The following is a 25,037-nucleotide window of genomic DNA, read 5'->3' as shown; positions in this document are numbered from 1 at the left end:
CACTGGACGTAGTAAAGCCAGCTTATAACATTTCAAATATCAAAAAAGAGAAAGAAAATACCTGTTTATGTAAATGGCAAATCCATTCAGCAAACTGTCGGGCATTTGGAATAGTAGCCGAAAGAAAGACATAATGAACATTATCAGGAAGCAAAATAATAGTTTCTTCCCATACCACACCACGCTCTGAAAAACACAAATATACCTTGGAATTCAGTGTCACTTTATTGACAAGTAGTCCAAAATTACCCTTTCTCAAGCTCACTAATGAGAAAAGCAGACCACTTAACATAAGGATATTTTTAGCCACAGACCCTTACTGAAAACTACTATAGTTTCTACCATGAATTTATCTAGTAGAAAGTCAGTAGACTAAACCACTATAAACACAATGTATTCTGAAATAATAGCCTCAATAATGAGCTGCAAAGAGCAGCTTCAGACTGAATCCTTTTCAAACAGCCTACCAAGAGTCCCATGGCAATGGAAATAGTATCTCCATCTTTAAAAAACGTAAGTTAATGGGCTTGTAGAAAATTATAGCAACAAATTTCAAAGAAACACCATTACAATACTATATGGCATCTTTCATCCAAATTACTCTCATGAACTCTAGAGATGAAAAAAAGATGTGAACAACAAAACCCTAAGTCAGTTTTTATATAAACAGAAAAAAACACCAAAAAAAATCAGTTTGAGAATTTCCCCCTAAAATAAATCAATCAACACAGAATTCATCAGAACTTAATTTTATGAATTTGCAAAGAGTGAAATGTTTAAAGCATACATGATTCCTTAAATTGTATTACTTTCACTATAAATATAGGCTAGCTCAGTGCTTTAGTTTAAATAACAACTAAGTTTTATTTTAGGCGTGTACATATTAAACATTTAACTTTTAAGTATGTTTGTTAAAATCAACCCTCCCACTTCCACCCAAAATTCCAAGTATACTTACTTTCCCATTATAGTAGTGTAATAGTTCAAGTAAAGGGATATTTATAATTTTTCTTTTTGATCATTTTTATTTCATAATCCTCATTTTTCTTATCATAAACATGCATTTCTTAGGTTTCTTAAAGATTAAGATAATAAAAATCAAGGAAGTTTATTTTGTAGGCTAGAAGTTTCGGAAATTCTTTAACATGGTATATTAGAGAGCTCTGTATTGAAAGCAAACTAGTTTTAATTCCATTTGTTTTATCTGAATTTGCGTCTTCTCACCTGGAAATAGTATTTAAGAAGCTGTACTTGAATGAGATCCTACTGGAAATATTATATTATGTTGTCCACAATTTAGCTTACTAGAACTCTAGCCACATTAAATATCAAAGCAAATTTTAACAAATGTTCAAAATTCCCAATGCAATCCTTAAGGAAAATACATGGCACACACATCTCAACACAGCAGAATATACCTGAATCTCTCATGTAATGAATTTCGTCAAATACAACCCAAGCAACTTCTCGCATAACTTCAGAACCTCTGTATAGCATACTTCTCAAAATCTAAAGAGAAAAATAGAAGATTAAGCACAATTTTGACATAACAAAAGCTGTTCTTTCTAACAAGAAATCTGGGAAATTATTTTTTAATGGAAGAGTAATTTTAGGGGGTTACACATATTTTAACTAAATTTCATAAATTGTGTAATATTCCTTTTCTCTTAAAACCAAAATAAATGACTTCTCAACAGCTAGTAATCAGATACAATCCATGAAGAGAATTATTATCATTTCTATTTCCATATATCTCAAATAGGAAGCCACTTTCATATATGTACAGCATTTACCCCAAGTTCTACACTTCCTAAGATATAAGAGCAACTTAAATTTATCTTCTACCCAACACACTAGCTCTCATACTGTTTACCCATTTTTTTCTGCCTCCTATCACAATATGGGTACTTTCTGGCAACTATTACCCTGATTTTTGAGTTAAAAAAAACAACTTCCATAGATGGCAAAAAGTTTTGAGAATAGAAAATATTTACTTTGGGCACCAAAATGAAAAGTGAGCAATGCTTCTGGCTGACTCTGCAGACCAGAAGCTAATTTATGCTTTCTATTGTACTGTGTCCTTGTAAAATGCAAAGATATAATTTAAGTTACGTATAAAGTATTTAGATAGCTAATTGTGTCCAAAACGTTAAGATGTTAACAAGTATATGCAAAGCTTAACTGTGATTATGGGAGAAGCTAAACATAATTGGGAATCTTTTTAAAAGTCAATTATTTTTCTATTTGCATTAACACTCAGCTGCAGAAGACACGAAATCACAAGGAAGCAAGAGCCACTACTTGTATGAAACTATGTATCCAAGTGCTTGAAACTATGTATACAAAACCATCAAAGTCTTTCCTGTCACTGACAATAAGCCTTTAAAAATACTACTTGTTCAAGAAAAAATTGTATCTATGTTATATGACAACTAACAGAAATATTGGTAATTTACAACTCAATTTATGTAATTACTAGAATCTTTTGAGATGAACTTTGTCCCTTTCATGTAAATCTACTCAGAAAGTATATATTTTATCTATATAGAGCAAGTGATAAAACAACAGATGTTCTAATTGGATACTTCAATTAAATTAAAAAGGGAAAATTGGATGACACCATATAAATTACCTCTGTGGTCATAACAAGACAAGATGCTGTAGGATTAATAGTAACATCTCCCGTCATCAGACCAACATCTTGAAATTCTTCATACATTTCGCGGTATTTCTGGTTACTCAGAGCCTTAATTGGGCTGGTAAATATTACACGTTGTTTTTCCCTTAAGGCTAATGCAATGGCATACCTAAAAATGTTTAAACAAAAATATTTACAAAACCTTTTAAGTATATGATTCAAAAAATTCTATTAATATATAAATTATGTCTGAATTTTCCCTAATTACTTATGTTAAATGGACCCTGCAGAACTTTAATATCTTATTCTATTTACTATCAGTAAATCATTATGGTAATAATTATGATAAATCTGAAGTATAGTGGTCTAAATGAACGAGAAAACTTTAATTTTAACTCTGGTGTCTTGGAGTTAATGTAACTAATTACTAATACCAATGGATTACTAATGGCTATCCTATTTCTTGTAAGCAAAATACCTTCGCTCCTATAAAGGAGCCTCCAAAAGTTCAGAGCCACTGCCTGTCAGTTTATACATATACAGAGTATAAAAAATTAAGATAACACTGGAAAATTAAGTTTTCTCTTTTGAGGTTCACAAATAAATTAATCCATATGTATTTTTTTCCTCACATGTAACAGTTACCATATCAACCCTTGATTGGAGATTATGGTGGATTCTAATTATGGAAAAGCTATTCCCATAGCTATTTATAGAATGCAACATAGTTTTGTTTTTTTTTTTAAGGAAAATTCAATTGAATTTAAGTATTTAAATATAGACCATGAAATCAGAACTAAGCTTAGCACTGTGCTAGATCCTCCTTGTTAAAGTTCCTGCTCATAACAGACTTATGACCTATTTGGAGAAATAAAAATAATATTCATTTCATCTTAACTATCCCCCACAACAGTGAAATAAACAAAATACTAAAAATTATCCAAACATAATCAAATATGATTTATTAAAAAAAAATGAAAACAGAGATGCTATAATATACTACCTAAAATGTCCACTGTTCAGCAAAAAGATAAAAAAAGAAACAGGAAAGTGTGATCCATACTTAGGCAAAAGTATGAGAAACTGATTCTGAGTGGGCCCAGATGTTGGACTTAGCAAAGACCTCAAAGCAACTAAAACATGCCCAAAAAACGTAATGAAACCATACTCTAAGAATTAAAGGAAACATGACAATGATTCAACAAATAGACAAATCCTGACAGAGAAAACGAAGCTGTAACAACATAACCAAATGAAAACGCTACAGATGAAAGTGCAATAATTGAAATGAAAAATCACTAGATGGGCTCAAGAGCATATTGGAGATGGCAGAAGAAAGTATCAGTAAATACGAACACAAAATAGAAATGATCAACTCCCAATAGAAAAACAGAAAAATATAAAGACACTCAGAGATCTGTGGGACCACCTCCAGTGTCCTAATGGAAGGTCCAAAATGAGAATGAGGCAGAAAAAATATTTGAAAAAATAACAATGGAAAACTTCCTAAATTTGTTTAAAAGAACATTAATGCACAACTCCAACAACACAATGAACCCAAGTAGGAAAAACTGAAAAAGAATCACCTAGAAACAGTCTAACTGCTGAATGACAAAGACAAAGTCTTCAAAGTAGCAAGAGACAAAAACACACACAAGAGAATAATGTAATAAAGGCTGACTTCTGATTGGAACAATGGAGTAGAATGAAACAATCAGTAGCATGACTATCCAATGTTGAAACAAAAAAAAATGTCAACCAAGAATTCTATTTCAGTGACACTATCCTTATTAAAAAAAGCAAACTAAAGAAATTTGTAAATAAAAAGAGGGAATTCATTGCTAACACCTCTACCCTGCAAAAAATAGTATTTAAAAATCCTTTAATTCAAATTCAGAGGACAGAATAGAGTTTCAGAAATCATAAAAATGTGAGTAAATGTAAGACTATATGTGTGTTTTTATTTCTTTTATTCAATCAATATTTTTAAAAGCATAAGACTGCTTATAAGACAAAAATTTTAACTCTATAATACACTAAATTTATAGCACCGTTGAAATATGTATGACAAAAACAGCACAAAAAAAATATTAGACCAAGGTGTCAGTGTTTAACAGAAACTGTAGCTGTGATTTAGTTAAAAGTGCATACTGTAAGCCCTGGAGTAACCACTAAAAATATAACTCAAAGCAAAAGTAATCAACAGAAGAATTAAAATGGTACACTAAAAAATATTGGTTAAACATAACAGAAGGCTGTGAAGATGAGACATATGCTAAAACACAAAAGGCAAATGCAAACCCAACCATATCAATCACTAAATTAAATTATTAAAATCACAAAGTATCTTCTCCAACCACAAAGAAATTACATTAGAAATCAAAACAGAAAAGATACATACATGGAAAATCACCAAATGCTTGAAGAGTAAACAACACAAGAGAAAATCAATAGAGAAACTAAAAGAATGAACTAAAAATGAAACGTAACTATCAAAATTTATGGGATGCATATAAAGCTGTACTAAGAGGAAAATTTATATTTTTGAACACATTAGAAAGAATGACTTAACATCAATAATCTAATTCCACCTCAAGAAATTTCAAGACAGGCACAAATTACCAAAATTTAAGAAGAACGGAAACTGAATTAGGAATTAAAAATTTTCCCATAAAGAAAAGCCTAGGTGATTCAGATGGCTTCATTAGTGAATTCTCTCAAACGTTTGAAGAGGAAATAATACCAAACCAACACAAACTCTTTCAAAAAATAGACCAGGAGGGAACACTTCCCAAACTTACTGACGTCAATATTAACTTGATACCAAAGCCAGACAAAGACCTTGCGAGAAAACTACACACTAATATCCCTTGTGAAGATCCAGAAAGGATCCAGAACAAAATATGAGTAAACCGGCAACATATACACACGATCATCTACCATGTTGTTTATAAACCAGGTTGTTTATATTCCAAAAATATAAGGTTGGTTTAACATCAGAAAATTAATATATAATAATAATATATCACATTAACAGGATAAAATACAAATACCACATCGTCTCAATAGATGGAAAAAGCATTTGACAAAATACAATGCTTCTTAAAATATAATGCTTCTTTTTTATCCTCAATATATTTCTTTCCAGCTTTATTGATATAATGTTGTGTAAGTTTAAGGGTTACAATGTGATGATTTGATACAGGTATATATTGCACAATGATTACCAATAATCATCAACACCTCCATCACCTCACATAATCACCATTTTATTTTTTTGTGATGAGAACATTTAAGATCTACTCTCGTAAGAAACTTTCAAGTGTATGATTGTTAACTATAGTCACCATGCTATACATTAGATTCCCCAGGACTTACTCATTTTATAACTGGAAGTTTGTATCTTCTGCACATCTCCCTATTCCCTCCAACCCGCAGGTCCTGGCAATCACCATTCAAGTCTGTTTCAATGATTTCTGCTTTTTTAGGTTCCACGTGTTAAGAAAGATGATACAGTATTTGTCTTTCTCTGACTTATTTCACTTAACAGAATGCTCACAAATGGCAGGATTTCCTTTTTATGGCTGAATAATATTCCACTGTACGTACACACACACACACACACACACACACATTCTTTATCCATTCATTTGCTGATAGACATTTAGGTCGTTTCCACATCCTGAGTATTGTGAGTAAAGGAAATGCAGATATCTCCTCAAGATAATAATTTCATTTCCTTTGGATACATACCCAGAAGTGGGAATGCTGGATTATAGAGTAGTTCTATTTTTTATTTTTTTAGGAATCTCCACACTGTTTTCCATAGTGGCTGCACCAATTTACATTCCCCCTAATACTGAACAAAGGTTCCCTTTTCTCCACATCCTTGCTGTCTCATCTTTTTAATAGCCATTCAAACAGGTGTTTTGTTTGTTTGTTTTTTACTTTACTTATTCCCAACTAAGAATAGAAGGGAACTTCCACAACCTGATAAAGGGCACCTAGGAAAAAATAACAGCTAATACCATCCTTAATGGTGAAACACAGAATGCTTTTCCTCTAAGATTGGAAATAGGCAAGAATGTCCCCTCTCATTACTACTTTCGACACTCTACTAGGTACTGCCAAATACAATAAAAAGAAACTGAAGACATATATCAGAAAGAAGTAAAACTGTGTTTATTCAAAGACAATATGATCATGTATGTTGAAAATCTTATGGGCTGTACAAGTGTTACTAAAATTTATTAATAAGCAAATTTATTAAAGTCACAGGATAAAATATCAGTGTACATAAAAAAAAATTCAACCGTACTTTAATATACAAACTATTAGCTATGTAAATGTGAATTTAGGAAAGAATACTATTCACAATGGCATGAAACAGTAAAATACTTAGAAACAGATTAAAGAAAATATATTAAGATCTGTACAATGAAAACTACAAAATACTGCAGGGAGAAGTTAAAGATCTAAATAATGGAGGAATATATTATGCTTATGGATTGTAAAAGTCAATATTGTTAAGATGACAATTCCCCCAAATTAATTTACAAATTTAACACAATCCCTTTAAAAATTCAAGTAGTCTTTTTTGGTAGAAATTAACAAGTTAAATCTTAAAACTTTATTGGGAAACGCCAAGGACCTAGAAAACCCCGATTTTAAAAAAGAATGAAGTTAGAAGATTCTTATTACCTAAATTTCAATACTTACTTTACGCTACAGCAATCAAGATAGTACAGTACTGGTATAAGAACAGATAAACATAGAGATCAACAGAACATTAAGTCCAAAAACAAATCTAGGGGCACACACAAGAACTGGATGGATGGAAGTCTAAAACTGATGAGGGTTGCACAACTGTACAAATTTATTAAAACTCACTAAACTATACATACACTTACAATGGGTGAATTTAATGGCATAATAACAAAGCTGTTTAAAAAAGCTTTACATGGGGGGTGGCCAAGTGGCTCAGTTGGTTAGAGTGTGAGCTCTGAATGACAGGGTTGCTGGTTCGATTCCCACATGGGCCAGTGAGCTGCACCCCTCCGCCCCCAACAACTAGATTGAAGACAACGAGCTGTCGTTGAGCTTCCAGAGGGGCGGCCAGATGGCTCAGTTGGTTAGAGCGCGAGCTCTCAACAACCAGGTTGCCAGTTCAATTCCCACTTGCGATGGTGGGCTATGCCCCCTGCAACTAAAATTGAAAACAGCGACTAGACTTGGAGCTGAACTGTGCAACTAGATTGAAGGACAATGACCTGGAGCTGATGGGCCCTGGAGAAACACAATGTTCCCCAACATTCCCCAATAAAATTTAAGAAAAAAAAAAAAGCTTTACATGGAAAAAAAACCAGCAGTGCCAGGAAAACTACTCAGTTACATAGATAATCTGGTACCAACATGTTAATTCCAGTACCAGATTTATAAATAAAATGTTATACTTGATAGAGTTATCAGCTAAACATGGAGTTTTATCTGAAGTCCTTGAATTCCTATGAGAAACCTTTATCTGAGATCCATGAACTACTCCTTGAAATTATAAAATCTGGTATGTATATACAAATATGCACCTCACTGATTTTTTTATTGAGGTAAATTTATATAACATAAAATTAGCCATTTTAAAGTGTACAATTCAGTGACATTTAGTACATTCACTATGTTGTGCAATCACCACCTCTACCTGATTCTGAAAATTTTTATCACCTCCCAAAAAACTTGTATCCGTTAAGCAGTTACTGCTGTTCCTCTCCTCTCAACACCCCCTGGACTCCATCATTCTGCTTTCTGTCTCTCTGGATTTACCTATTTGGGATATTACACATAAATAGAATCATACAGTATGTGACCTATTGGGTCTGGCTTCTTTTACTGAGGTTCATCCACATTGTAGTATGTATCAGACTTCACAGCTTTTATGGCTAAGTAATATCTCATTGTATGACTATGCCACATTTTATTTATCCATTCATTCACTGAAAGACTTTTGGGTTGTTTCTACCTTTTCACTCTTGTGAAATGTTCATAGCTGCTACGAACATTCATGTGCAAGTATTTGAGAATTGTTTTCAATTCTTTGGGGTATGTACATAGAAGCAGAATTGTTGAGTCCTATGGTAATTCTAACTTTTTGAATAACTGCAAGACTGTTTTCCACAGCAGCCCTCATCAGATTTTCAAAAGTATCTATAACTCTAGTAAATTTCTTAAATTTCTCTTTATGGTTTCCTATTCCAGAATTTGACAGGAGGTTTTAGCATGTATGTCACAAGTTTCTCCACTTAAAATTTCTCCCCTCTTGTAGGAAAAATGAAAGCAAGGTTACACTAATGCTTAAAATTCTAATGACTATGTATGTTTGCTTTAAATGGGTAATGCACCAAACATACTGTATGCTTCTCTAAGTGAGCTAAAATAATTAAACTGATAGTCAAACCTCTTCTTCTATATCTGTCCCTTAGAAGGAAACTAGCTTGACTTCCACACCTTCTAAAAAAGGGTGGACCAGTAAGAAAAAAAGCCCTACTCCACTGGATAGAACTGGGGTAGTAAGAGACCATGAGGTATTTGAGACTGGAAAATAGATTAAGACTATTCTGCAATTGGCTGATACCATTAGGATGACACGCTAAGATCCAAGCTTCACTCCTCTAACTCTCTGCAAAGAGAAAAATTGTGAATTATACCTAAGTCACAGCCTGGAAGGAACTAATAAACAGTCACCACATAAGCCCAGACTTTCACAAAGGAAAAAATATTCCAGAACTCATGAAATATTTCCACCTTCATACCAAGGTTAAAGGGAATAACAGACAGGGTGATTGATGCCATTTTTACCAGTTTCTTTCTCTACGATCTTCTTTACTCTTTAGGGACTCACTGTTTCACTGTTAAACTGAGTACTTAATTCAGCTGCCCAATAGGGAAGCTGTAATTTCTCCATAATGGAGAAATAACGTTATAAATCATTAAAAGTCCCACAAACCCAAATCGATTTTTGAAAAGCATGCCAAGATTATGGGGAAAAAACAGTCTTTCAACGAATGATGCTGAGACAACTGGATATCTACATGCAAAAGAATGAAGTTTTCACCTTACAAATTATAAAAAAATTAACTCAAAATGGATCAAAAACCTAATATAAAATTTAAACTGTAAGACTCTTAGAGGGAAATATAAATATAGACTCACTTCACATATAGGGACACACACAGACTGAAAGTGAAGAGATGGAAAAGATATTCCATGCAAATGGAAACAAACAAAAACTGATTCTTACATCAGACTGAACAGATTTTAAACAAAGCTGAAAGAGGATTACAAAATGAAAAAGGGGTCACTCTGACAAGAGGATACATTTGTAAAATATTTATAAAAGATTTGTAAAAGCATAGCAGCACCTAATTATATAAAGCAAATATTAACAGACCTAAAATTTCACTTAAAAAGAAAGTTACTTACTCAGCACACACAGTTTTTCCCGCTGATGTATGTGCAGATACTAACACAGACTGATTATTATCAACACACTGAATGGCTTCTCTTTGAAAAGCATCAAGAATAAATGGGTATTCCTATAAAAATAAAAAAGTATTAATATCTACTGGAAAATTCTAGCCACATCAGAGCACACTTAAAATCAAGAGACGCTAACCCCAGGGGCATTCTGGGAGCATTTCTTTATAATTCTATTTAGGAAATATGCTACCCACTAGAGAAAAATTAGAAAAAGTAAAAAAAAAAAAATCTTTAACTAGACAGTATAGAATTCTGTTGTCTAATCTTTCCATTATTGTATTATGCTTATACATATTATATCAATTATAACACAATGATCATTACTATTTGTCAAAAACATTCTTTGTGGTAGGTACTTTGCAACACAGTTTCTATATATTCATCTTCACAACCCCTAAAATAGGTGTTATTTTCTTTCACAGATGGGAACTTTGAGGTTCTGAAATGTGAAGTCCCTCACTTAAGTTCATTCAGCAGAGGCAGAAGAATACATCTACTGTATGATATTTTAAGAGTTCATGCTTACTCTCCACCACACTGCCTTTGTTATGGAGAGAAAATGACTTGGAAAATTTTATTTAAGGTCTATCAGGACTTCAAAATCCATCTAACATAAGCATTACAGTTTAGGTTTCATTAGAAGCTTATTAAACACCTAAAACTATATGCAAAACTTATTGTACACATGCATTTTTCTAGAGAAAGGTTGATAATTTTCCTTAGATTCTATAAAAAGGTTGAGAATCATTAATTTTTAAAAATCTTAACACATAATGCTTGGTTTTCAGCATAGTTGTTTACTTACTCGGTTCTCATTATATTTGATTTCAGGTAGCTTTTTCTTGGTTTATATACACTGGGAAGTATAAAAATCTCATTTGTAAGAACTTATCAAGATTTTTAGGAAAAAGAGAAACTCACAAAACTATAAAAACTGTATTGCCCAAAATACAGACCTTTGCAGCTTTTCCAACTCGAGGTTTAAGTGGTAAATAATCTTCATCTGCAGGAAGTGCAACCTGATGTAAAAAAAAAAAAATAGAATCACCAACTAACTTACGATTCAAGAATTGATATATTCAGCACTCCACAATCAATGATGGTTTGAAAAATAAGTGTTTGATAGTCCTACACACTGTAAAACTAAAACTGCCCTTAAGAACAAGTCAAAACACTAAAGCTCGGAAAAAAACCTCTACTAGTGTTTAATCTAATGATAATATAATTAAAAGCATGTAAGACTATCTTCCAGAAGAAATTGTGTTTACTCAGGTCTAGGGCCTTTCTTAACATCCTATTTTCCACATCTAATGTATTACCTGACATTTATGAGTGCTCAAAAAAAGCTTAATGGACACAAAATGGGATGTCACTGTATGAAAGAAAACTATGCAAAATAAAATAATACTTCCTATTTCCTGAAACAGGAAAGTAATTTTCCTCCAATAAAGATTAAGATCTTGGAGAGCAATTCACAATGTAGCTAAATTCCCAAGACTTAAACCTTTTAGTGTATATATAATCTATGGGGGTGGGGGTCAAAGTAAGGGACACACAGAAATTACCAGTAATTTCTGAGAGCAAAACTTAAAACTAAACAAGTATTACCGTGTTTCCCCGAAAATAAGACCCAGCCAGACAATCAGCTCTAATACGTCTTTTGGAGCAAAAATTAAGACCCGGTATTATATTATACCCGGTCTTTTATTATAGTAAAATAAGACCAGGTCTTATATTAATTTTTGCTGCAAAAGATGCATTAGAGCTAACTGTGTGGCTACGTCTCATTTTCGGGGAAACACAGTAGATAAGATTGTCTTAGAAATATTGAGAGATTGTTGGTAAATTTAGAACTCAATTACAATTAAGGTTAGGTGGGTAGCATTTCAGAAAGAAATAACAAGGTCATGACTAAAATTAAGAAAAGTGAAACTTAATCAATTATGAAACCTAATACTGAGTATAAGGTATGTATTAAAAGAAATATGATATTCTAAATGGAATCTATAATGGGGAGAGAACAGTTAGAATGTGGTAGTTTATTCAGCAAATTAGGAAAGGGTTTAGTTATGAGTTGTTTTTCTTAGTGAATGAACACTTCTAGGGGACAGAACAGCATTCATCAGTCTTTCCCTTAAGACTATATATTCCCCATTTATGATTTCAAGAAACTTCTAGGTAGTTTCTGATTCTCAGATAGTTTGATAGTGAGAGGACTACTTATCCATTCAATTAAGCAAATGACATTCTTTTGTATACCTCCATCTCTTATGAATATGATGAAAGCGAGTCTAGCCTAGAGAGCACAACACTTGGAGCTGTGAAAAAACCAAATTTCTGGATCTGAAAATCTTAAGACTGGACCCTAAAATAGGTGTGATCCCCATCAGGGTATGATCCACTTGTGGGGCCGTACTAGTTAGTTGGTTGACCTCCCTTGCATTTCTCCTGATACTTTCTATGATGTGAGCAAAGAACATCAGCATGAAGCAATTCAGATTTTAGCATCTCTGAGATTTAACAGAAGCCAACAACAAACTGTGTTTTCATATGTATGAGAATCAAAGATTTTTGTTTTTATTCTCTGAGAATAGTATGGGTAACCCTAACACATAATAGACAGAAGAAGCCTGTACTGACTAGAGTTAAAAATAAATAAATAAAAATAGAAAACCAGCAGAATGATCAAAATGACTTAAAAGATGAATGGGAAGTCAGGAAGTCTAGCAGGGATTTTCCAAGCAGAGCACTCAATAACAACTATGGAAGAGACCATATTTCTTTTATCTCTTTATACTCAGTGAATAAATGTACCTGACACTCAAAAGATATGTACTAAATGAATGACCATAATGGGGGAAAAGAAAAACAACATAGGGGCAGCTGGATGGCTCAGTTGGTTAGAGCAGGCTAGCTCTTAATAACAAAGTTGCCAGTTCAATTCCCACATGGAATGGTGGGCTGTGCTCCCCGCAGCTAGATTGAAAACTGGACATGGAGCTGAGCTGTGCCATCCACAAGTAGACTGAAGGACAATGACTTGACTTGGAGCTGATGGGTCCTGGAAAAACACAATGTTCCCCAATAAAAATATTTTTTAAAAAAAGAAAAAACAACATAGTGGCTAAAAAGCAACCTAGAACAAAAGGAGAACCTTTACAATATTTATAGATAGAAAAGGGCACATAAATAAAAGGAGACTAGAAAAAGTCAAGGGAAAATGAAATGATCTGTCTTTGTGAAGACAGAGTAAAATACAACCAAGTACACTGAGACAGAGCAAGCCTCCTTAGCCTAAAAGAGGAGTTCTTTTCCTATGAGTGGACGTGACAGGTGCAGATATGCTTGGTGAAGGAGACTGTAATCAGAGGACCCTCCAACTTGAGATCCTCAAACCTCTAGATGAAGTAACAGGTGAAGTTTCCTGCTAAAAAAGTGAGAAGAGGTGGCAGAATAGAGGGCTTGAGGATAATCTTGTGGAGGAGGATAGAAAGAACTTTGACCTCTTGAAAGCAAAAGTTGTATGTTTTTTCCCATCTTTTTAAGACCATAGAAGGGTCTAACATAAGTGTTGAGTGAATGATCAAATGGGTGTCAAACTAAGTGCTATTCTAAAAGAACATAAGGAAGTTTCAGTAGAAAAACAGGTATTTTAAATAAGGTTCTAAATCTATCATCACATCATTTTTGTTAATTTGGAATTACTGTTTATTCAATAAAGACTTTTAATAAGATTTCCAAACTATCTGTTGTGGAGGAGAGACAATTCCAATGAAGTGTCCACCGCCTAACTGTTGCTGGACTTGCTAGCTAAATCCTGGCCAAAACAGAGACTGATTCTCTAAAATTCCTTCAGAGACGGTCTGATCCTTCCCACAGCATGCTGGTTTGTGCTGGTGCCCAGAACAGGATATTGCCTGCCCCTGGAGCAGGCATGTGAGGTGTTTTTCCCCTTATCTGGGGCGGTTCATGCCCCAGTACCCCTACCCATCCCGTCCTGTCTTATACAACCCCTTAGTACCTGCCACGTGGAGGATATCCATGTCCTCTCATTGCACCCAAAATGCACATCATATTTAAGTTCCTTTAATAAACTCATCAAGTAATGCTGGAATTGTCAGCCCCTTTTTTGTTCTCTCAGTCCCGCGAAATTTTATGTAACATGTATAATAACAACGTGTATGGTTATACTATACAGAAGGCTTAATAAAAAGTGTTACAGTTCCCTTATATCCCTTGTTTATGAACTCTCACTTCTAAAGGGTTACTATAAATTATCAGTGACCACCATCTTGTGGCCCAACAATGAAACTGCAGTCATCACAGCAAGACATTGAAAAAGCATGTGACCTGCCAAGTGGCACAGCTATTTGACTTTACGGGTATGGGAATGATCATGTACTGAACACCTACTCTGTGCCGCATACCTCACCTAATTTTCTTATATAATCTTCACAACCACCCCATGAGATAAATTCCATTATTCCAAATTTGTAAATTAAAAAACCAATGTCAAAGAGGTTAAGAAATTTATCTAAGACTAGTTAGACGTGCTATGCCAGGATCTGAGCTCAGGTTTGGATACAAAGCCCCAGCTCCTTCCATTAGACTATGTACACCACGCAGTCTTGTTTCCAAAGCCCTTAAGACCAAACTGCTTGCTGATCATCATACTAGATAGTTCAAAGGAAAATTCCATTTATAAAACCAACCTACTGTTTACTGTTTGTGCTTACCTCATGTGTACACCCTTCAACAGTTTCAACTGATTGTACTTTGACTCTGGGCATCAAGTCTGCCAAACTTGAAAAAAAATTGTTAAAGTTACATTTAAATAAATTATTTTTCTATAATTAGATAACATGCCTCCAATCTGTACTGTTAAAAAAAATGACACTGCCCAATTATCAGTATTCCAAATTGGAAAAAGTTTGACTATTAAGAATATTCAAAAAGTTTCACATTACTCAAATATATGCTTAGAATTTAAAATAATTCAGTTAACATTTTTTATTACAAATACAGAACACGCTCTAAGTGAATTATTCAAAGAATTATGTCTTAGTTCCAGTAACTATTTTGAATAAAAAGTACCTCTCCAAAACATGGTCCTACTTCAAAACAGGAAGCTGGTCATAAAAACATGATACAAAGTACAAAATAAACTGGTCTAATACAGATGTTGCCATAATTTATAGAAGTGTTCCCTATTCTCATCAAAATCCTAAATTATACTAACCTAGATTCTATTTACACTCTGAAAGGGCATGGTGTGGATAAATTAAAATATAAAATAAATGTGTTTCTGGCTAGATTCATTATTCGCTTATTGATTTTTTTATTTTACTTTAAACCTATAATCATGCTTTGGATAAAACCCAAGGGATAGTTACAACAGTAAGAAACAATGATTTTAAACTGTAATCTATTCTACTAGCTCAAGCAAATGGTGTATCTTAAATATTTCAGTGACACATCTACCACCACACACAGTAGCTACTTTTGCTAACTACAATAACAGCCAATTGGCTTAAAAAAAAAACAACACATAAAAATGAGTGAATTCCTCATGGCATTGCCAAGCTAGAACATGGAATACAAGCATGGATCATGAAGATCATGATCACAAGAAAACAAGTGCTACTTAAGAAATTGGCATCAACTTCCAGAAAGCTCCAGCTTTCAAAATCACAGAAATACCAACTATTTTAGCCACAGATATCCATGGGTATCCCTCATTGATAGTATTCTTGAGATTCATAGCCACTCTCCTGCTACATACAACAGTGAAAATCTAATTCCTGCTAATCTTCCTTCTCACTTATTCCTTCCATTAGGTCAGTTTTATTCTTTCTTTTTATTCCACTCTTCCAGTGATCCTCTTCTTGGCACATTAATGAATAAAGGAAATAGTCATTTCTTTTAAAAAAACAACAACACATGCTTCAACACTCTCAAAATCAGATTCTAAAGTATTAAAATATCTTTTCTATGTTGTCTTCCATTTCCCCAAACTTAGATAAATGTCCTATATTTATACGCTTATGTGAATATATAAAGAATATCTCCATTGCTCCAACTCAGGAGGTACTTTCATAAAGTAACCACACATAAGCAACTTTCAAAACTTCATAAAACTATGTACTTAAGAGTTACTGAAATTTATGACAATGAAAATCGTACCTTAAGTCTTCAGTTACTGACTCTTCTACCTTGGGCTTCTTTCCAAAAATGGGTTCATCTGTACCCTCGAAATCTGCATCTCTCTTGGTTTTCCCAATATTAGGTGACTCTGATTGTAATTTACCATCAAAACGTTTCCTGAGAAGTAAATAATTTAAAATGAATTCTGCAGTACCAGTTCTTACTTTAAGAGTGACTCCATAAAATATTATTCCATATACATTAACAGAAAAACTCATGTAAATAGATGTTACAAATCAAATTTCTTAAAAATGAGTGCAAAGGAGTAAAACACATCAAATATATAAAAATCGATCAATTCATCAAGAAACTAAACACATAATCAGACATCTATGTTGGTCAACATTGGAAGTTCCTTAGAAAACAACTCATTTCTCTTAAAATTGATAAAGAGAAAGAATTAAGCATGTATCCTGTCTTTCCTCTATGAACTGTATTTCAAGGCAAACAGCTGATTAGGAAATGTTCTTTTTTTATAGATGGATTCCAGGTAATAAATGCAGAAAAAAATGATAAAAATAGAAAATCACCATTTTGAATGTACTACTGAAATAATGGAGTTAGGCAATCATCACAGGTGCTAAAACCATTGTGTGAAAGGTTGATGATGGATCAGGCTGACACTCTTAACTCTTATCAATCTTAGAAAAATGGTGTATTTTATCATGTGTATTTTATGATGTAATGCTATAGAAGTACAAAGCACCACCCGGAAGCATTCTTATCTAAAACAATTAACCTGATTATAACTAAGTCTATATCAATGCTGTCTAACATATATACACGTACATAATGCAAGCTACACATGTAACTTTAAATTTCTAGTAACTGTATTAAAAGAGTTAAAAAGAAACCAATTTTAATACATTTCATTTAACCCAATATATACAAAATATTACTTCAGTATATAATTAAGATAAAAATTAATGACATATTTTACATTTTTTTAAGTCTTCAAAATTCAGTGTGTATTTTATACTCACAGCACAGCTCAACTATGATTACCTACATTTTAAGTGCTCAATTGTTACAGATGGATAGTAACTATTATATCAGATAATGCAGCTCTAGATATAGGGAAAATTTACAGTAAATACTGGATAGAGTAGCTAGTTAAATGACAGTGTAAGAAAGAAAATTCAGGATTTGGGAAACTATACAAGACAAATGACCTGGTTACTCCTCTCAACCACTCCTCCAAAGGATATTAATGGCGTAAGAAAAAAAGAGGGATACTGTTATAGAATAAAAGTCTTAAGGTATATAACAACCAAAACACTATATGGACTTTGTCTGGGTCCTAATTCAAATAAACCAACTACAAAAAATACACCTTTGAGACAACTGGGGAAATTTCACTCTGGATTCAATGATATTAAGGAATTACTGTAAAATTTGTTGGGTTGTGATGGAAAAGAAAGTCCATTATCAATTAAGATGCATACTGAAATATTTTGGGAGAAATAACATGAGTAGCATTTGATTTACCAAAACAAAAAGGGGGGCGGGGGGCGCGGTAGAAACAGATTGACAATGACTTGATATTGCTGAAGCTGATTTATGGGTAATGGAGTTTTTCATACTATTGTTTCTCTCTGTGTCTCTCTCTCTCTCTCTCTCTCTCTCTCTATATATATATATATACACATAAAGACAATTCTAATAATCAAATTTTTTAAAAAGCACCCACTTGGTTAGAGTATTAAATACGTAAGTTCCTTTAAAATTCCATGATCTGCCGTGTGTTACGCAAATCAATTGGAAATCATGCTATACACATTGATTATGAGTAATAATTATGATAGGATAGTTGGAATCTGACAAATTGCATTTTTTCCTAAAACACCTATAGTAACAAAGCTCCATAAGTTACTAATGTTCTATATTTTCTTATGTATTTCCCTTCTCTAATGTTCACATATATCCTAATAATATTAAAATGTAAATCAGGTTATTTTTATATACTACAAATTTTCGCTTTGGAAGGTTGCAGAAACAGCTGCAAACTGAACTAATTTTACCCTAGTAATTCTGAAGCAAAGTATTTACTAAAGTGGAAAATTATATATGTATTGTCTTCATAACATCATAGTTGCCCATTCAAACTACAGCAATTATTAATTATTCTTGTTTGGGGAAAAAAAATGAAAAGAACTTTTTTCATTTTTCCTGAAAAGTTCCCCAAAACTTTCTCACTCCCTTCAACTCAATGAGAGAGGAAAACTATTTTTCTACTTTGTGTCACTTTTACTTATGTGACACTTCACCCTCCTGATTGTTCTGCTAGCCCTCTAATCTCTGCGTCACTACCCTTTTCCACAGGGCTCTCCACCTCAAGCAGGACCAATTCGAATAACCTCAAAATATCTTCCTCCAGTTCTGGTGTTTCTCCAAGCCCTGATTAAAATTGCCCAACGGACCATTTTACTTTTATCTGATAAAAGTATTAGCTTTTCACTGTTCTACTATAAACAATTCTGTACACTTTCTAGTAGTTATAAGCATCGGTCTATATATATGTTTACGGACCAGTAATTTAAAATGTTTTTCTTAATGAACTCAACGATAGCTAGCTTTTGAAAATTTATTATGTGCTACGGTAGGCGCTGTTAGGCGCTTTAGACGTATTATCTCATTTAATCCTCACAATAAACCTAGTGGCACTATCATCTCCTTTGTATGGGCAAGAAAACTACAGCTTGGAGGTGAAATGTCTCTCTCTTCTCCTGTTCTTTTCCAAGTCAACCCAAATCACTGTTTCTAAGCTTGTTAACCCTTTACTCAACTGATCGTTGGTTTCGTTTATTAAAGACCACCTACCAGATGCTGTTCTGGTGCTACACAACCTGACAGAGACCTCACGTGCGCTCACGACCCCACGGCGCAGACTGAGGTAGAGTCAGGGAAGGCCTAAGGACAGTGCAACGGCCGAGTCCACGCTGCCTGCGGACACCGGGGAAGGCCAAGACCCCGCTTCCCCAAACCAGCATTCTTCCTCCCTCTTCAACATTTTTCTCAAACCCTTTCACTTCCGCACGCCACTCAATGTACACCCCACTTTCTCGGGCCCTTCAAGAGTCGTATTTTCTTCCCTCAGCACTAAGCAAAAAAATAAAATAAAAATACACGTTGCACATCTTCCTTACCCGGCCTTTTCCGCAGACCCTGGCGGCCCCTTCCATTTCCCCTTCTCCTTTTCCTTGTCTTTTTTGGCTCCGGGAGCAGTGGACGAGTCGTCCTCGAACACGCTGAAGAGCTCATCCCCGAAAGCGTCCGCCATCTTTCAGAGCTAGGAGACCGAATCTCCCTCCTACCCACAATGCTCCGCGCCTGCACCGGTAGTGAAGCTTCAACAGAGGCCCATGGGAGACAAAAAAGTAGTCGAGTCACACAGCTACCGACGATTCTTCCCCGACCTTTTTTTGTCTTACGACCTTTTTCCTTTCTGAGACCTTTCCTTCCTTTCCGACCGCTAAATGGGTGGGCAGCTCGGTGGCTAAACAGAGAGTTCCAAGAGGGAGTGCGGCACCCAGCAGGCACCTGGGGGTTGGCGAGGAGGCTGGACCTTAATGAATCGGACCAATTGCGAGGCAACCATCTCCCAGGCCCGAGAAACCCGGATGGAGGACGCCAGGTGGAGACGCGGGACCCGGGGAATGTAAAGAGCTTTTGGAGGCTGTGCTGAGGTGGTTCCCGGGCCTGGACTTAGAGGAATCTTCGACTAAAGCTGCAACCATGGGCGGCAAGAACAAGAAACACAAGGCGCCGGGAGCCGCGGCGTTCCGGGCCGCCATGTCTGTTTCTAGAACTAAATCTGCCGAGGCCGCAGCTGCGGGCGAGGCCCAAAACAAGAATCCCGTGGCTAGGCCGCCTCCCGCTGCAGCAGCCGCCAGTTCCAGGGAATCCCGAGTCAAGCAAGGTACGCATCGTCTAGCCCCGGGCTTTCCGCTGCTTGTCCTGATGGAGAAGCCTTCGCACTTGGGCGGACCCTCAGTATCTTCCACAACCGAAGCTGCTGTCTCCCTGTCGGATAGCCTTGTTTTAGATCAGTCTAAGCTGTTTGAGCCTCCAAAGTTCAGATGGTAACCCTGTTGTAGCCTGGCGTCTCCTACATAACCCCCACTTTTTATTCTGAGAACAAAATAAAAATTGCATTAGCTCACGTTTCAGCAGGGATCAGTCCTGAGCCATGATTATCCAAACTAGGGTAATGCGGAGAGCAGTGTGCAGTTCCTAACCTCTTGGAGCCAGACCCATTTTCTACCTGGTCTTTATATCATTTTCAGCTAGATGTAGTGTTTCCATGTGTTAATGGAAAAATCAATAAGAGTTTCAGTACTTACACACCGAATATGGATATAACATACTGTAAAGTTACCTGCGATCTTTACTGCAGCCATTCATTTTTGCTTGCTTTGTGATTTGGTTTGATTAAAACTTGGAGACTACCGATTCTCGAGATCAGGCCACTATTACAGCTGGTTTTAAAAGATGAACAGTTATGCGCTGTTTTGCCCTGCTTAGTTTGTTTGCTTGTAGTACTTTGTGATATATTCAGACAACAGATATTCATTAAACACCTGTGTTTCTGACGTGATGTTAGGAAGGGGATGCGCAAAATAGATATATCATCTTTCCTGGAGTTTGCCAGTCTAATGGAGGAGACAGGCATTAAATAATCATACAGACACTGCTTTATCATTGATAAGTGCAACAAAAGGCAAAGGAAAAGAATTTAACATGGTAATCTAATTTTTACTGGGGAGAGGCATGGGTCATGGATCATCTCGTTGAAAGTGACAGTTAAGCTGAGGTCAGGAGGATGGATAAGTGTTAATTCTGTAGAGAATGGCAGAAATAATACTCCTGGCAGAGGTTAGGATCACCATGTGTACAAGAAAGAGCTTAGGCCTTTGAGGTACCCACAGCATGTAAGCATTGCCTAAGAAGGAGACTGAAGAAGTAGGCAGGTACCAAATCTTCACCTAGAAAGTGGATAATAATTCTTGGCCCTGCAGTTTATTTTAACATTTTAACTACAAAACTGTTATGCCTCTAATTACGGATACATAGGATTTCTCCTTGACTATTCTGTGGCACTTTTACTCTGTAAATCGAGCTCTTTCCTGCGAATTTCTTTCTGTGTCTCTGTCTTTTGCTGATACTCCTCTGAATGCTTTGAACTGTAATAGTCATTTGTTGTGTTCTTTGGTTCCCCACTCCCCCAGCCCCAAAATGTGACCCTTACTGAAAGTGTCAATCTATGATAGTATAGTTCCCTCTCTACAGCCCTTCTAGCCCTTCTTTATCTACTTGCATTACTTCTGTCTTTTCCTCTGTGGATGACTCCTCAATCAACATGTCCAATTCTGGTCACTATTCCAAACTCAAGTCAACCATTTCTATATTACTTGTACCTTTACAGCCCTATTTTGTAAGTATTTCAAATATAACCTGGCTAATGCTAAGCTACATTTCTCTCCCCCAATCTAGCTTCTCAACTCTGACTTCCATGTTTCTGTTCTTCCATATTCTTCTTTATCAATGTCAATAGTTATTTTTTAAAGACTTTCATTAAAATATAGCTAACATACAATATTATATTAGTTTCAGGAGTACACCACAGTTATTCAACATTTATATACCTAAAAAAGTGATCATCACAAGTCCAGCAACCATCTGACACCGTACAACACTATTACAATATTATTAACTATATTCCCTGTACATTACGTCCCCGTGACTTATTTGTTTTATACCTGGAAATTTGAACCTCTTATTCCCCTTCACCTCCCCCCCTTTTTTTTTAATTTTTCAATTACAGTTGACATTCAATATTACTTTATAGTATGTTCAGATGTACTGCATAGTAGTTAGACATTTATATAATTTACGAAGTGATCCCCCTGACTGGTCTAGTACCCACCTGGCACTATATTTAGTTATTACCACATTATTGACTATATTCCCTATGCTTTACTTTACATCCCCGTGACTATTTTGTAACTACCAATGTGTACTTGTTAATCCCTTCACCTTTTTCACCCTGCTCCCCCCAATCCTCCTCTCATCTGCAACCATCAGCTTGTTCCCTATATCTATCAGTTTTTTTGTTTTGTTTGTTCATTTATTTTGTTCTTTAGATTCCACATATAAATGAGATCATATGGTATTTGTCTTTCTCTGTCTGACTTATTTCACTCAGCATAATACTTTCCAGGTCCATCCATCCAGGTTGTCGCCGATGGTAAGATTTTATTCTTTTATATAACTGAGTAAATATTCCATTGTATCACCTCACACCTGTCAAAATGGCCATCAATAAATCAAACAAGTGTTGGCAAGGATCTGGAGAAAAGGGAATTCTTGTGCATTGTTGGTGGGATTGAAAAGTGGTGCAGCCACTATGGAAAACAGTGTGGAGGTTCATCAAAACATTAAAAATAGGACTACCTTATGACCCAGCAATTCTCCTTCTTGGTATTTATCTGAAGAAAGCCAAAACACTAATTCAAAAAGCTACATGCACCCTATGTTCATTGCAGCATTTAATTACAGTAGCCAAACTATGGAAGCAACATAAGTGCCCACCGGTAGACGATTAGATAAAGAAGATGTGGTCAGTAGTTATTTTTGATGCCTTCCTTTCTCCTTCACATCGAATCTTTTGCCAAGCTCTGTGCAGTCTTCACCTATTGTCTTCCATGTATATACCCTTTTACTTTTCATTTGTAATGTTCACACCTCAGGTTAGGTACCCATGAATTCCTGGAGTATCAACAAAGCCTTCCAGTGGGTCTTTCTAACTCTGGTGTTTTTTTCCTCCTCCAGTCTGCCCTGCATACAAGCATCAGCTTGATCTTTGGAAAGCACCATCTTGAACATAGCATTTCCCAGTTTCTTTCACCGCATTCTCACTGACTTTGTGATAAAGTCGAAACCATTCATGTAGCTTCTGAGTCCCCCTTTATAGCGTTTTTACTAATTCCTATATTCAGCTACAGCAAATCAGGTGTTTTTTCACTGCTCTAAATGAAGCTATTGGCTTTCTGCCTCCTCGTGTTTATTCTTGCCATTTTCTCTTAATGGAATGCCATCTATCCCTAACACTGTCAACCAAAATCCTGTAATGTTACCCCATATGTCAATTCCTTTTTTGTTCTGCCAGTATTCACAGCTCATGTATTGTTTGAATCTTTTTTTATATATATTTAGATCTTGCCCATGGTATGTGAGGAATTACACACTTTTATCTGTCTTACAAAATTTTAGGAGGTAGCAACTGTTTCATGGATATACATTAACATCCCTCAGTGTCTACTCCAGTGCTGTGCATATAGTCATTCAAAAAATTTATTGGATAAATGACAAGGAAAGATTCAGAGGAATTATTAACAGGCCAAGAAATCAAGAGAGAAAAGGAGAGGTTATCTACTAAATATGTAGGAATTTTTTTAAAACTATAAATTAATATATATATAGTATAAATAAAATGTTGCTACACAGATTGCCATGTAATTTTTTTTTTTCATTTTTATTGGGCAATATTGGGGGACAGTGTGTTACTCCAGGGCCCATTAGCTCCAAGTCGTTGTCTTTCAATCTAGTTGTGGAGGGCGCAGCTTAGCTCCAAGTCCAGTCGCTGTTCTCAATCTTTAGTTGTAGGGGGCACAGCCCACCATCCCATGGAGGGAATTGAACCGGCAACCTTGTTGTTGAGAGCTTGTGCTCTAACCAACTGAGCCACCGGCTGCCCCTCTGGAAGCTCAATGGCAGCTCGTTGTCTTCAGTCTAGTTGTGGAGGGCGTAGCTCACTGGCCCATGTGGGAACTGAACCAGCAACTCTATTGCTCAGAGCTCACTCTCTAACTGGACCATCTGACCGCCCCTGTTTGGGTATTTGTTTTGTAACATATAATAGAACTGCTTTTCAGAAAAAAGTGGAAAAGTACACCAAAAAGCCATTATCTCTGAAATCTTTGTAGTTCCTAATATAAATATAATTGTTCTACTCCACTTCCATCTCTGTCTTCAAACAGTTGGAAGGATTGTATGTAGCATATTCAAAATTGTACTGCCATCTAAAGGTAGAAAAGCACTGTGCCATGAAATGGCTCTTGGCACAATTCTGGATATTCCGTCCCTCTTGTTTCCTCATTTCATTTGTTCATCAGATACTTTTTGAAGAGCTGGTTTGCTGTGTGCCAGGCAAGATTTCGGGTACTGGGGTTATCCTCAATTCACTAATTTAAAAGACAAAAACATGTTATTAAAAAAAATTAAAATCTCCTCTATCAGTAGCACATCATCCTTGATGTGTAGTCTTGCTAATGAACTGCTCATCCACCTGTACCTTTTTTAAAAGAGGACTCCTAAATATGAGTGTAGGGACCCCTGACTCTCATAGTATGCTGTTTGTGAATGAGTTTACTGCAACTGATAAGACCTCCAGAAATGGTTCAGGATTACTTATACTCTTCTCTATGGCCAGTGACATGAGTTTATAAGCAAGGTTACTAGAATTAAGGTAGAGTCTTAGACTAGAAGATAAGAAAACTAACCGTACTGTATACAGTAATTGTTACTACCTTTTAACATACTCAGGTAGCTTTGGGTACCTCCTAGATAACTACAGCACACAAGTAATGTCACCAGTTCAGATTGC

At 35.3% G+C, this 25,037-nt stretch overlaps 2 protein-coding genes across 2 annotated transcripts in view; one reads left to right on the top strand and one right to left on the bottom strand.

The window, feature by feature from the left end:
• Nucleotides 1–19,877, bottom strand: part of MTREX (Mtr4 exosome RNA helicase) — a 74,397-nt gene extending 54,520 nt beyond the window's left edge. The window contains exons 1-8 of the mRNA XM_033110509.1: nt 19,519–19,877; nt 16,352–16,489; nt 14,905–14,971; nt 11,125–11,187; nt 10,112–10,224; nt 2,633–2,807; nt 1,419–1,509; nt 62–186 (exon numbers count right to left, since the gene is read on the bottom strand). Coding sequence (XP_032966400.1) covers nt 62–186; nt 1,419–1,509; nt 2,633–2,807; nt 10,112–10,224; nt 11,125–11,187; nt 14,905–14,971; nt 16,352–16,489; nt 19,519–19,652 — 906 coding nt within the window. The 5' untranslated portion in view covers nt 19,653–19,877. The remainder of the gene's footprint in view (nt 1–61; nt 187–1,418; nt 1,510–2,632; nt 2,808–10,111; nt 10,225–11,124; nt 11,188–14,904; nt 14,972–16,351; nt 16,490–19,518) is intronic.
• Nucleotides 19,878–19,976: 99 nt separating this feature from the next.
• The window catches only part of DHX29 (DExH-box helicase 29), a 43,154-nt gene continuing 38,093 nt past the window's right edge, over nt 19,977–25,037 (top strand). The window contains exon 1 of the mRNA XM_033110508.1: nt 19,977–20,291. Within this exon, the coding sequence (XP_032966399.1) occupies nt 20,108–20,291 (184 nt within the window). The 5' untranslated portion in view covers nt 19,977–20,107. The remainder of the gene's footprint in view (nt 20,292–25,037) is intronic.

The sequence above is a fragment of the Rhinolophus ferrumequinum genome, chromosome 7 (genome assembly GCF_004115265.2).
Source record: "Rhinolophus ferrumequinum isolate MPI-CBG mRhiFer1 chromosome 7, mRhiFer1_v1.p, whole genome shotgun sequence".
NCBI classification, from domain to species: domain Eukaryota; kingdom Metazoa; phylum Chordata; class Mammalia; order Chiroptera; family Rhinolophidae; genus Rhinolophus; species Rhinolophus ferrumequinum.
Note: the sequence above shows the minus strand (reverse complement) of the source record. Positions and strands in the feature narration are given on the sequence as shown.